General features: G+C 49.3%; 1 protein-coding gene across 8 annotated transcripts in view; it reads left to right on the forward strand.

Moving 5' to 3' along the window:
* CAMTA1 (calmodulin binding transcription activator 1) overlaps nucleotides 1–14,552 on the forward strand; it is a 330,409-nt gene that overhangs the window by 289,975 nt on the left and 25,882 nt on the right. For 7 of the 8 annotated variants that reach the window (XM_075520680.1, XM_075520673.1, XM_075520674.1 and 4 more), the window contains 3 exons: nucleotides 12,361–12,500; nucleotides 12,742–12,938; nucleotides 13,288–13,366. In XM_075520680.1, the coding sequence (XP_075376795.1) occupies nucleotides 12,361–12,500; nucleotides 12,742–12,938; nucleotides 13,288–13,366 (416 nt within the window). Of the gene's footprint in view, nucleotides 1–1,667; nucleotides 2,886–12,360; nucleotides 12,501–12,741; nucleotides 12,939–13,287; nucleotides 13,367–14,552 lie in introns of those variants that run through there. The other variant, XM_075520678.1, reaches the window with a different exon arrangement.

The raw sequence follows: 14,552 nt of genomic DNA on the forward strand, positions 1-14,552 counted from the left end.
GTGACTGGTACTGAATGTAAATGGTACTGACGCAAGAGAGTGTAACAGGCAGCCTTTCGGCTACTGTTGGATTCTCAGTTTAAGGTTTGGCTATCTTTCCCAGCAGGAAAACATAAAAAAGACTGAGGGGGTTTGATGGCTCATTCATGTTAGTGTGACATGGCCATACCTGTGGCACCCAAACTCTTGGTTTGGCACGCAGGAGGTGGATGGGATCACGTGCGTTCAAATTATCTGTGACAGTACAGTGGGTGCGTGCTACCTATGGCATTTCACAGTTTGACAGGTATGTGATTTCTGTAATGCGGTGGTAAGCGTGCAAGATGGTAGGTGGTCATCACCAAAATCCACAGAGGATGTCCATTTATGGGGACCAGATGCCCTTTCTAGCATGCAGATGTGATGAGATGCAGACAACACAGTCTTGTAGGGGAGATGTTCAGTATCGGTGAGGTCCTTAGAAATGTTGTTTCGCAGCCACAAGAGACGTTTGGTAGAAAAAAGTCTGTGTCCATAAACAGTAGCACTCTTTATCACTCCTCTCTCCATCTGTGTAGAGGTGACTGTGTTTAACTTTACACCTTGGATTTTACCATAAAAGATGGTATCTTTGGGTTGTCTTCCGGAAGAGGGATGAATGTTTCATGCTGTGTTATGGGGCTGTGAGTGCAGCACACGGGGACGCGTGAGCATTGGCACGGGACGTGGATACCTTGTTCCTTCCTAGGAACTACGCTGTACACTTCAAATGTTTCTATTCATCCTCCTCGCTTCTTTACGGACTCCTAATCAGTGTGGAGGCTTTGTCTTGTTTACAGTCCTGTTGAGATGTGTTTGGTTTTTTTATTTTTCCTTTCACACCTGATGGTTAAGGACAGGCTGCTCTGCTACAGTTACTTCAGGAAGCTCGTCTTCTGTTCCTTTGACTGCATTTCCCAGACCACCCTTTTCTATTTTGGCTATGATGTGATAGAATTGAGGTGAGGAGTATTTCATTTTCTGTTCTGGATGTTGCCTTCTGAGCCAGCCTGGCTTCACGGTCAGACATCCGATTCCTCTGGCCAGTCTGTGTTCATCCTCAGGCTGGTGACTAAACACGCTCCACTGCTCAAGTGAGTCTGTACTGGAGTCTGCAGTTCCCCTTTGGATCAAGTAACTGCACAGACATTCTCTGGAATTTTATGCCGCGTTTTACCGCTCTGCAGATTTGCCTTATTAGGGCAATTAGTGAAAATGTAACTATTTTGTGTGTAGCGAGGTGAGGAGAACTGCACGTAAGGGCCTGGCTGCTCGAAGGTGACGCAGGTATTTCACGTCCCGGCCCCCATCGCTCTCGCTTGCCGGAGCACGCCATGTAAACGCCCGTTTTCCGGAGACGCTCGCTCGGCACCGGCAGTCGCCCTCCCGGCCGGGAGCGGCGGGGGAGGAGGCCGGGAGGCCGGGTAGGAAGCTGGGCGTGCGCAGCTCGCTCGCTGCCCGCTTCCAGACCGCGGAGGGGGGAGCCCGGCGGCGCGGGGCCGGGACCGCCGAGCACGGGGCGCGCGGGAGACGCCGCCGCGGCGCGCGCTGTAAACACGGCGGCAGCCGCCAATGGGGGCCGGTGACGTCACCGCCCGGGGCGGGCGGGGCGGGGCCCGGCGGCCGCCGGCAGCGGGGCGGCGGGGAGCGGGGCAGGGCGGGGCCGGGCCGCCCGCCCGCCCGGACACAGACAATGGAAGGCGGCGGCCGCCTTCCGCCGCCCGCGGCCGCACCAGGCCGCCGCTGAACGCGGCGCGGGGAGGCCGTCGGACGGGGCTGGTATCCCGCTATGGCGGCGCCGGGGGGCCCCGGCGTGGGCTTAGGGCGGCGGCGGGACCCAGCGCCCCCGCTCCCCGCCGAGGCGGCCTGAGCCGAAGCGCCCGGCGGCGGCGGCGGCGGGGTCTCTGGGCTGCCCCCCGCCCCCGCTCCAGGCGCCCCGAGCCCGGCGAAGTGCCGCGGCCCGGGCGCCCCGCGGCGCGTGCCGGCGGCTGCGGTGCCTCCGGGTGCGAGAGCGTGTCGGGCGCGGTGATGGGCCCTTGGGCGCGCTCCGGGTAACCGGGGCCGCCGGCTCGCAGCGCCTCGCCCGGCCCGCCGCCCGGGACACCGGGGCCGTTGCTGGCCGTCTGCTCCCGCTCGCGCGGTTCTCGTCACGGGCTCGTCCCCAGGCTCCGACGCACGGCGCGCTGGGAGGGCGGGCGGCAGCCACCGAGCCGTCCGTGAGCCGTCCGGAGCTCGGGGGCGGCGTTGCCCCCGGTGCGGGCGAGGCGCGGCTGCCGTGTGCCCGCGGCGGCAGAGGTGTGGGCCGGCTCCGCGCAGACAGACGCGCGCGTCTCCCAAATGCTGGACCGTGCCGCCCGGAGGCCCCCGCGCCGGCTGCTGACCGGCGCCCGGCGGTCCTGCGGCGCTGCCCCTCGGCTCCAGCACTCGGGCGGTTGCGCGCAGCGCCATGCCCCCGGCCGCTGAACTTCGCTCGGCGTCGTCTTCCGCTGCAGGCGGCAGGACTCTCCCGCTTCCGAAACATGCCAGCGCACGCTAGCCCGTGCACCGCGGTCGCAGAGGCGCGGCGAGGGCACAGCTGAGACTCCCGCCAGCGCTGCGGTAGGACGGAGGAGCTCCAGCTGGCTGCGAGAACGCGAAAGACGGCAGCCGGGTCTGTGGGGGAGCCTGCTCTGTCCACCCCCGCTGCAGGGTCTGCACCAGATGCTGGCTGGAGCCTCCGCTGATGCCTTTGTAGACTCCCAGGTCGGTCCTCTGGTGCCAGATGTTGTCGGCTTATTTACCTGGAAACAGGTAGAGGTACTACACAGGGGCCCGGGACCCCCACCCTTTGCAGGTGGATGTGCAGATGTGACAAAGTACTGCTTCCAGTAAGTATTACAGGATGATGTGCCGTGCAGTATTTGTTTGGGTTTAAATCTGCATGCATCTGTTTTGTCCGTCACCCTGCTGTACTTACAACACGAACGCGTGCCTTTTTAAGCTCGCCGTTCCTCCCCCTTCTTCTCCCTGTGCCCCCAGCTGTGGGACGCAGTCATGTTTCATCTACTCGCCCCCCCTTGTTGGTCCCCAGCCCTTCCAGGGTGATGCTACGATGCAGGCTCGGAGTTGTGACAGCACTTTTATCATAGCATCGCACATGCAGGACAGACAGCATCCTAACACCTCTAGATCACAGTCGCATATTCTGAGTTGGTACGGTGTAGGGTGAGGTCAGTAGCCCAAACCTTCCCTGGGGAGTTTAGGGATGCTTGAAGCACATGCCTGCTCCGTGCCAGGTGATTGCAAAACTTGTTTTGCAGGGCACTTCATAAAAAAGAGGAGAACTAGGAAGGGGAATTCAGAAGACCATGTAGGCCACTCCCCATTCAGAGATGGGGTAAACATGACAGATGTCTGACTTTTTCAAAGCTTCCAAGTGAAGGAGATCCTGGTCTCTTCTGCTGACCTAGTGTTGCACAGTTTTGTAGCTTGCGGCAGTTCCTATTTATCTAATTTTGCAGCAAATAGAGGCCATTTTATATCATTCTGCCTATCAGCCTGGTGATTTCTGGATGAATATTTTGTTTCTTGAGTTTGCAATTTTTATGAGAGAAAACTGGGGTCAGAATTTTTACCATATTTACAGTACTGTAGCACAGATACTGCATAGTGCCCCGTGAGGTGCTTTTTTTCTGTTTATAGCTCCTTTAGCATGTAACCCTTGGAGGAGAGAGTCTCCATGAGCAATGGGGAGCACTGTGCAGGTGAGCAGCAGTGCAGCACGTCCTCCTAGGCTGTTGCTCTTTGCATACATCCAAAAGCACAACATCCTTCATAGTGTTGGCACCTATGGGAAAGCACAGCTAATTTCTGACCTGAGATGCAGAGAGTGACCTTAGGCAGCTGGCTGTTTTTATACAAATTACTAAATAGCACAAGAAGTGACATCTTTAGCGCTCTGCCCTACCTCTAAAATATATCAAGTCTACATGGCATCTCTAAGACCTTCCCTGGTTTGCTGAAGTAGCTATTCCTGGGTAGTGTGAAAATCCCGTCATCCCTAAGCTCTGGGGAAGAGAATCCTGAAAAAAAAAGGCAGCAAGTGTTTTATTGCTGTTGGTATAGAGACTGCCACTTGGGGAGAAAGTCAGCCTGAGCCACCCCCCTTCTCCTCTTCTCTAGTAATGGCATGACAAAGAAAAGTAGGGGGAAGTACCATCTTTTGAGGGAGCACTGGCTGCTGGGGATGATGGAGAGGAACAGAGTAGTCCCAGATGGCATGGGAGCAATAGCTGAAGTCCTACAGCACTGGAAAAACTATGGGTAAAGTGTTGCTGGTAAGAAGTCTCACCCTGGTGGGTGGATTAATGGCTTAAAATCGATGACAATGCCTGTATGTGCAGCTCTGGATTACTTCATTGTTCCTGCCCATGCCCAGTAGAGTTTATTTCTTCTGTGAACGCACGGACTTTATTCAGCTGTCGCTTAGGCTCCGAGTGTAAATACAGTGTCTTCCTTGTCTTGTGCCTCAGTAGTAGTGGCATTTCTCACTGATCAAGAGGCCTGGAAGTGACTTGTCTCACTAGCACAGATATGCATTTGTCTTAGCGTATTAAGTAAAAATTTTAAGTGTTTTCATTTGCTGGTAGAGACCATGACCTGTAATAGCTTACTGCTAAACAGAGCTATTTGTAAGAGGCGTGGAGGATGCTACCACAGCTTCATTTCAGAAGTACGTGTTCCTGCAATGACGACACCTCAGAAATAAGTACTAAACCAGATCAAATTGATACTGCGACATGGAAGGTGTTCAGGATTTTTACCGTGTAGAAGAACTGAAGCAAGGTTTTATAGGCACATGACAGATTATTTGTAAAATGGGAACAGAGCAGTGGCACTCAGGGAAGCGATGTGTCCTTAGGCTGCTTCCATCCCCCCCCACAGCTTGCACTGGATGAGAGAATATGGTGTGTCTGACTTGCTCTGCAAACCAGAAAAATGTCTTTGCGCTGCATGTTTTTTTACAGTGCTCAGCTATCGCACTTGTTAAATTCAGTCTGCGTGTGTTTGTACAGTGGATATTGTAATACAGAAACTGCCATTAAAGAAACTGCACATGCTGAGAAGCCCGTGCCCTCACAGTGGCTTCTTACCTCCTGAGTATTTAAGCACAGTACTTGGGAACACGTGCAGATGCAGATCTCGCACAGCACCATTAGTTCAGTGGTTAGAAGTCTGTGGAGAAATAATTATATCCTGGGCAGATACTGCTACAGCGGAATGTGCAGGAGATCGTGCACCCTCATCCTTTAGTTCTTCCCGTCAGATACTGTCTGTCATTTAGGTTGTGCAGCATGGCAAAAAAACCCAGACCTCCAGGTGAGAGTGTGAAAAAGAGCAAGTGGCATAGACACTGCTCACTGCTAGGAACTGCCGATTTATTTTTCATCAGTGCAAAGCAGTATTTCCTCTGTAATAGTTCTGGCTGCACTGCCGTGTCATGAGTGGTACAGACAGTTTCTTGCTGGTTGAAGCTTGGTTGGCAAAGGATGAAAGAGGAGATCCTTTTGGATCTTTACTTGTCCAGTAAAGCAGTGTGCAGAGATTAGAAAAGCAGCCCTCTATGCTAACTTGGCTTGTCAAGCAAAGGAGGTCTTGTCACTTGCTGCTGTATGTTGGTGTCCTCTTAGCTCCGCACCTGGACCGTAGTGGTGTTTTAGGTACCGCACAAAAAAAGTGCAAGATCTGAGACTCGATGTCTGCTAACATGTGGCTTTACTACATTTTGTAATACAGCATGAGCAGGAGGCAGAGGTTTGAGTCGGTGCCAACCCATCGGGAACGCTGCTTGCATAGGTCAAAAAGAGAAATAATACAGTGTCTTTGGAAGAGGTCTTTGGGTTAGACAAGGGGGAGGGCCATGCAGAGGAGTGGGCTATCGCAGGGGGGCAGCTGAAGCATTGCACATGTAACTAAGCTCTGCAGCCCAGGCATTTCCCCCAGATTTGGTCCTTGATTTTCTATACCATTTAGGGTGGGGACTCCACCCTTATTAAAGTCTGAAGTGTCTTGTCTCCTGCTGGTGGGATGACATGGCTGAATGAGGGAGTGGTGGAGTGTCTTTTGGTAGTTCTGCAGGAATTGTCCCACTCTATGTATAATCACAAACGTGTCTGGTAGCAACCCTGTCGCCTTCTTGCATGGAAAAAACTTGTACAACATTTGCAGGTGCTGTGTTTCAGCTACCCTTTTAATATGGGGTACATGCAGTCAGGAGCTGTCACAAGCAGGTGTCAGGTGAAAGCTTGTGTACTGGGTGTAAGCGTGCCAAGTGTACACACTGTAGCTCTGCAAAATGCTAACTGATGTAAATAACCTTACATCCTTAAAAAAGACTTGTAGCAGCATAGTTTTGCATCTTTAGAAATGTTTTGTCCATAGCTTGCTATCATTACTGTAATTAGTAGCAGGCTCCCTCTGAGTACAAACAGAAGCTCGTTCTGCACTCAAATGCTGGTTCATGTTTTAGGGAAATGAGTATGAGATTCAAACCAATTTCTTAGTATGGGCCAAAACCTGACCAAGCAGCTCTTTCCAGTCCCTCCCTGCTGGGACAGTCAGGCTCCCTTGGGGCTGCCGGTGCTGTGGAGCAGCCCAGCCCTGACATGACACTGGAACAACTGGTTTTCTTAGGAGGACTGGACCCTGCAAATAAATACCACAGTGAATAGTGTTGCTAAGCTTGATTTTGAATCTGTGGGGTAGCTTCTCACTCCCCTATGAAGGGCTGACAGCAGAAGCGAAAATGGGTTTGTGTGTGGCAGAACAGATCCCTAAATTAACATGTGACCAGGGGTGCACTTGGGGCTTGCGGAGTTTCACAGAAGGTGCAGAGCAAGAGGAGGGAAGCACTAGCGAGTGGATGCCTGTGGCTCCATCATATCCCGAAAGCTTCAGAGCTCCCGTCAGATGAAAGCAGCTGCTGGTGGAAAAGCTCTGTGAGACCAGGCTGTCCTGCCTTGCCGGGGCTTGGTCTGTTCACAAAATGGGCCCCTAGGGCCTAAAGCCACCACCTCTTCCTCTTATGCTAAGGAGTAATGGTGAGAAATAATTTTGAAGTTACATTTCTATTGTTAAATTTGAAGAGTAATAATTTCCAGAAAAGATACAATGTTCAGAATGTTTTCTGTGAATTTATGAGGTGTCTCAGAGGTATAGAAATGCAGTCGTTTTCATCACCTTCGTGGAGGCAGCCTTGAAGAACAGCTTCAGAAACCTTCTCTGTGGTTTCTTAAAGAATATTGTAACGTTTCTTCAGATTTATATGTAATGGAAAAACTCAAGAAATGGGAAAATTTGCAAGTCCAATTTTTTGGCTCACAAAAAAATCTGAAATTTGATCATCAAAAGCAGAGTCCTTGGGTAAAACCTTAAATATGTGGATATGCTTATATCCATGTGCATCTTGCTGCCTTTGGAAAGAGTTAGGGTGCTTCCCTTCCCACAAGACATCTCCTTGTGTTGGGCTGGAGCTGTTTAGATTTCCTGTATAATGTAGCAGGAGAAAAGCTTATTTTGACAACTTGATTTACATGCTGTTGAGCTTTTGTCTTCAGTGCACTGCGAGACAGATACTTGTCATGGGATCCTCTGTCGCATATAAAAGACAAGAATGTGGAACCTGTGTTCCTGTAACTTCATTGCCTGCTAAGCAGATGGCTCTACACAGACCCCTGAAGTGAGCAAGACAGAAAAGAGTGTGACTAGCAAAGTAAGAAATAATAAGGGATAAAGGGTCTTGAACTTCTCAGTGATACCTGTAACGTTCAGCCCTATGGCTCTTATACCCCATGTCTTAATTGTTGCAAGGTAAATTGCAAATTGCATAGCTTCAGACAGCTTTGTTTGTTTGTTTGTTTTCTTTGCGCTTCGTTTTCATCCTGTTTGTGGTGTTTGGGCTTTGCTGACAGTGCTTTTCTGGCAATTAGGGTTTTCACAGGAAAATGCATTAGAGAGTCAGCAGGACTGGGTCAGGTTTTGTCATGTTTACCAGAAAACATGGTTTTCTTTTGTGATGAAGCATGGTACTTAGCCTAAAGAATGTGTTGTGGTGCCTCCGGTACCTTTATTTTTGAGCTGGAGGGTCTTGTTTCAGACCTCAGTTATGTTTGGTACATAACACACGCACACACAAAAGCAACCCTGTGCTTCCCAAAATGTGAGAGGTTTTCTTTCTGTCCAGTTCCTCTAAGTTTTACACAGCTGGAGCAGTCATCCTTCTATATAGGCTGCTAACATGGATACAGAGACATCAGTTTTAAAGATAAACCGGGTCTATTGCATACAACTCATGTGGTATGTAAAGCTGACTTTGTTTTTGACCCTCTTGAACCCAGGACTATATAAAGGGAAGAAGATGTTTCCATGCCAGTTTCTGTGGCATAAGTTGTACTTTTATTTTCAACATGATGTTGTTGTCCTTAGGGATGAAGCTGGCCAAGTCCTATTGCTGAGAATACAGAAGTGATAATGTTTTGATACAAACCGGCAAACTTGAGACTTACAGAATATTGATTCCTAGGAGGTCACTTAAAAGACTTACCCTTTAATTAGGCCCCTGCAAAATCTAAGTTTTCAAGGTACAAGATCATCTTTATTCTTTGTAACTTAATTTTAATGGGGTAGGACTAGTGCAGCCTGGTAAAATAGTTCGGAAGTTCACCCGCCTGTGGATAGTTGATTTTTAAAATGAGCCTGAGAGATGCTGTAAGAGTGCGCCAAGAGGAGAGCGTAGAAATCAGTATTTGTATGTGGTGTACTTTTGGAAGCCTGACTGAAAGCAAGCAGGTTCCCTGGCTCTGCTCCAAGCAAGCAAGGAAGGAAATGTGCAGTTTAGGGGGTTGAATGACCTGGGGATCTTCCACACAGTGACGTGTGGTCACTGCAGCCCGGGCAAGGCATCTGTTGGCTCATTAGCAGTGTGTGAACTGTGCTGACCGTGGTCCAAATGGCATTAATCCATGGCCTCCGTTTGGAAGAAGAGGAGCCATCCGTCTCATTGCTGAGTCCAGGGGGAACCTCGGAGGAAGGTGTCCTTCCCTTTGGCTGTTCCTCTGTGCTTAGGTGTCCTTCTTCTGTTTTGTTGAGAGCGTACCAACTCTTGCAGCATAGCTAGTTGCTGTCTTCCCTTTCCTGTTCTTGCTCTGTCGCTCCCCCCCCCCCCCCCCCCCCCTTTTTTAAATCTTTTTTTTTTGTAGACTAGTGCAGTGTACGCACTTCAAGTAACCAGTCACTTTTGAAGGGGATGTCTTAGTGTACTTGATACCACGGAATTTATTCTGGAAACACTATACATAAATAATTTTAGGTAACAAGTTTAATCACCTGGAAAATGGGCAGCATAGACATGCTTTCCTTGCACGACCGCCCCATTTAACCTTATTTGCTGCCTGGAGCTTTCTGATCCGAGGGTGCACCCTGCTGCTGGATAAATGCCGGCAGTCTCTGCTAGACGTGGAAAGGGCTCCCTTCACTCTGTGCTGGAGCTCCAGAATGTTTGTTTCCACTTCCCATTTTACTAATAGCGGCATATTTCTGACCTGCCTGTAGACTGAGCAGCGATTTGCCACCATCTGTGAAAAACACTGTTGTCTCGGTAAGATGCTGAAGGTTACAGGTTTAAGACTGTGATGAGTTAGGAGTCTGAAGGACAGACATCATAAAGTCAAGCAGATACCCTCTGCTACCTAAAATCAGGTAGTCCTGCCCTAAATACTTCCTGGGAACACTGTCCAGGTGTCTGAATAGGAATACGTGGGAGCACTAGATGCTGTTCCAAATTCTGTTTCCTAAGAAAAGTTCCCTGCTTTTCTTTCTTTGTTTTAGTGTTCCCATCTGGGGACAGTGGTGGTGACAGATGTCCCTTTAGTAATTTCAGTCCTCTGACAAAAAGTGCCAGGAAATGCTCGGTGTCATTAGCTTGGTATCAGGAAAGGTGGAGGCTTCACTCATTAGAGGTCACAGAGCCTAGAGAGAAGAGCCTGGAAAATGGACGCAAATATGAGGCCCTCCATTTCTGTTCCACAGTGGCTTCAGCTTGGAAGAAAAAAGGGGGGGGAGGGTAGTAATCTGTACAGTGTACTTCCACATCTCACTGGAATCATTTTCTCTATCTGTTTCTGGCTGTACAGAATAATTATTTTCTTTTGACAGCTAAATGGGTAGGAGCAAATCCCCAGTATGTTGCAGCCCTGGGCTTGTTGTACTGTAACACCGGTTCAAACCAAATTTCTTCTTTTAAAAAGATGCTACTTTTGCCTATACAAGGTTGAAGGCTCAGATACGATACCTGGTGTGTGTTGCAACTCTTAGCTCTAATAAAGTGCAAGTGCTGGCCACGCAGCTAGAGAGAGCGGCATTAAATGTGCAGAACGGAGCTGTTAACTTGCGTGGCAAACGAGGCCCCTTTTCCTGGTGCCCGAGTTGTAGTAGCTCTGTTTGGCACAGGGCTGCGGTGAGAGGGGATGGCTCAGCGGTGTCAGGTCTCTGTCAGGCTCTGCAGCATACGTGCTCCGCCTGGCAATGGGGAAGGAGGAGACAGCGACATGGACTGCACTGCAGCACACTGCAGCACTCCCGGAACAAAGACTTGCTGGGAAAACACGACTCGCATTGCTGCTGTGTGCTGACCGCAGTTCTGAGACAGGGCCCTGAGGCCGCATCTGCGTCATGAATATTTCCTCAGTCACTTTCCCAGAGGCTTTGCAATTGACAGGACAACTGAATTTATTAATAAGGCACTAATAATAAGTAATAGTGTTTTGAACTAGGTGAGAAAAGACTGTCATGAGCTCACCTCCGAAATGATGTTAGAGGGGAGGTGCTGGCCACTCTCCTTTGTCCCTGGCTTTTGAGCAACCAGGGTGGGATGCTGCATTACAGGGTGGGATGCTGCACTACGACCCGTTGGAGCCGGGAGGGAGCGGGGCTCTTGTCTGCTGTCAAACCAGAGAGGGGGATGTCTTTAGCCAGTGGACCTAGGCTGTCTCTTATCCATGGTCTGCAATACCGTCTTCAGTGCAGTACAGCTGAGAGATCCGTATCTCTCACCCTCCAGTGAGAGTTGTGCCTTGCAGGGCGTAGTATACAAGTACTCCTGCAACCTTCCAGGCAGGACTCTACACGTAACCAGGTAACTCAGAGAAGACTTTCTCTTTTAAAACCTGATCAGAGCTTGTTCATTTTGATGCACAGATTCCTATCACTGTCAGTGGGCTTTGTTCTGGGGTTATCGGTGCTCTGCACCGCCACATCATCACCATGGATGCATGAAACCAAACAGGATGAGGGTTGTCTTTTCCCCACAGTTTATTATATACACCGTTAGCATGATAGCAAGATTCATTAAATGATCCCTATCCACAAAATTAATCTGCCCAGCTTCACATGAGCTGCATGAAGCTCTGGCCCTAAACACAAAAAGATTGCTTGAGTAAAGATTGATCTCTACAGCATCAGGTTTAGCAGTGTCCTATTAACCTATCTAAATCTCCCTGCTCCACCATTCAAGCCTTAGTAGCTGTATCATAGTGCTAGGTTACAATGCAAGGAGGAGAAAAAAACCTAATAAAGCCTTCAGACTTCTGCAGAGACCAGAGGGCTCAAGAGTTGTACTGCTTTTCAGAATGGTGTGACTGGATTGTCAGTGCTCATACTCTGTGATTTCTGGTGGTTCTGTTTCTGGCACTTCACTGAAGCTGTTTTTGAAGAAAGGGAGCCTGTCGGGGAAGGAGCAAGTGCCTTTTTAAAGGCTCCTTTTGCTAAGCACAGAAAGAAGCAGAGAAGTCTTTTTTCCTCCAGGTACCATTATTGCATGGTTTCAGGAGGCAAGCCAAGCTGAATTCAGGACTCTTGTAAAGTAGGGGGATTGACTCTAAAACGGAGAGTATTTTGACAGATACAATCCTACTGAAATGCTGTGTGAATGGTTATATTTGCTTAGGGTTTACTTGTGTTTTGAAAGAAGTTGCATTACCCCAGTCCTTCATTGTGTGGATATAGCTAGAATCACAAAGGAAGGGATCCATCTTCTGCCTGCGTTTTTCCTTTTTCTGTCTGTTTTCTGTAAGGAAGTTCTCTGGAATTGCACTCAAAGGGATGCTGCAGGAACTTGAAGAGCTAGGATCCTGCAGGGCAAGTGTCCCTGTACATTGGCAAGCAGAGCAAATCTCCTGTGTGAGTGTGACTTCCAGGATAGTTGTGTGTGACTTCCAGGATAGTTGCTTGTGGCTTCCTGCAGTAGGCTGCCAAAACCTGAGCTTTCTTTCCATGAGAATATCCTTATTCTGGCTTTCTCCAACCTAGATAACCAGTTCAGGATGTCAATATTGGAGCGACTTGAGCAGATGGAGAGGAGAATGGCTGAAATGACAGGCTCCCAGCAGCACAAACAAGGAGTAGGAGGCGGGAGCAATGGGAGTGGGAACGGAGGAACGCAGGCGCAGGTACGAGCCCCACTGTGTCCAGACATGGCAACTTTATGCTTTCTTACCAGAGTTTGTTGGGGGGGGGGGAGGATTATAGTTTTTCCTAAACAACAAGCCTGATTTGTGGGTGTATTTAACAGCAGTTGGCTTTCACTCGCATTTGCCACTGTCTGGGTACTTCTAGAAGCAGAAGGCTGCCTGCTCAGGGCAGGTTGCCGCTCCCCTCAGTGGTTAAACTGGGATGTGTGTGGTGTTTCAGTGCGTTTCTGGGACTGGGACACTGGGCAGCTGCTTTGAGAGCCGCGTGGTGGTGGTGTGCGAGAAGATGATGAGTCGTGCTTGCTGGGCAAAGTCCAAACACTTGATCCATTCAAAGACTTTCCGAGGAATGACACTGCTCCACCTAGCTGCTGCCCAGGGCTATGCTACACTGATCCAGACCCTCATCAAATGGCGGTAAGACCCAGCCCGTTGGACTCTTGGGTGTCAATACAGGCATGGCAGAAGCATATGTAAGCTCTGCTTGGTCCAGATTTCTGGTTGTCCCTTACAAACAGTCAAGTCCCTGAACTTGTTCCTGTGCCCTGATCTGACGGGACCTGTCTCTTGAGAGAGCGAGTCCAATTACTGGATGTATCATGCTCTTAAAGGCTCTGGTGGGGGCACAATCTGTAGTAAATATGTGTGTCATGGGCATATGCATGGCCACTTCTTTGTGGTATGGTGCATTGGGTAAAGCTGTGCATTTAGGCAACGATCCTTACATGGCTACAGAGCGTAATTTGTTCTGTTGTTTCCTCTGCAGCACCAAACATGCAGACAGCATTGATCTGGAGCTGGAAGTTGACCCTTTGAATGTGGATCATTTCTCCTGCACTCCTCTGGTAAGAGCAGAGACTGAAACTTCCGAGAGAGTCTAAGGACCCTCTGGAGTTCTTCCTGATGTGTTATTTTCCTAATGTGTTTCACACTCTGAAGAGTAGATGTTTCGTGTGTGTCCTTGCTGTGTAAATGGTAAGACACAGCGCTATCAGCTTCCTGGCATTTTGTTGAGAGGGACCACGCAGAAAAAACCTTGTGATTGAGTAACGTGAGGAAAGGGGACAGACAGGATCTGGTTTGTGTCTTACCCAAAATCTAGTCTCCACTGTCGTGCTGGGGAAAGGGCTTTACATGCCTTCTTTCAAGTTGTTCTCTTTGACTGACTTACTGTAGAGATTGTAAAGTGTCGTGGTTTAGCCCCAGCCGGCAACTAAGCACCACGCAGCTGCTCACTCACTCCCCCTCGGTGGGATGGGGGAGAGAATCGGAAGAGCAAAAGTAAGAAAACTTGAGGGTTGAGATAAAAACAGTTTAATAGGTAAAGCAAAAGCCGCGCACACAAGCAAAGCAAAGCAAGGAATTCATTCACCACTTCCCATGGGCAGGCAGGTGTTCAGCCATCTCCAGGAAAGCAGGGCTCTATCCCACATAATGGTTACTTGGGAAGACAAACGCCATCACTCCAAATGTCCCCCCTTCCTTCTTCTTCCCCAGCTTTATATACTGAGCGTGATGTCATGTGGTATGGAATAGCCCTTTGGTCAGTTTGGATCAACTATCCTAGCTGTGTCCCCTCCCAGCTTCTTCTGCACCTGGCAGAGCACGGGAAGCTGAGAAGTCCTTGAGTAGTGCAGCAACAACTAAAACATCTCTGTATTATCAACACTGTCTTCAGCACAAATCCAAAACATAGCCCCATACCAGCCACTATAAAGAAAATTAACTCTATCTCAACTGAAACCAGGACATTTCATTTCAATATCTTGGTCATTGGAATCATGAAATCGCGACTGAGAACTTAGACAAGCAAAAAGCCAAAGCAGGTGGAACCAGAAGTGCCAGTTTACAACAGCAGAGTGTTGATTTTATTGTTCCCAACCTTTAGTCCTGTCTGTGTGTTTCTGGTCTCAGAGATTCCTTTGCATATGAGGCTGTTCTCTCTCTGCAGTGATGCCAGTGTCAAAAAAAAAAAAAAAAGCCAAACCCAAAAAAATGTTTGTTACTAAATAAGAAACTGTCAAACTGTCA

The sequence above is a fragment of the Mycteria americana genome, chromosome 18 (genome assembly GCF_035582795.1).
Source record: "Mycteria americana isolate JAX WOST 10 ecotype Jacksonville Zoo and Gardens chromosome 18, USCA_MyAme_1.0, whole genome shotgun sequence".
Taxonomy (NCBI): Eukaryota; Metazoa; Chordata; class Aves; order Ciconiiformes; family Ciconiidae; genus Mycteria; species Mycteria americana.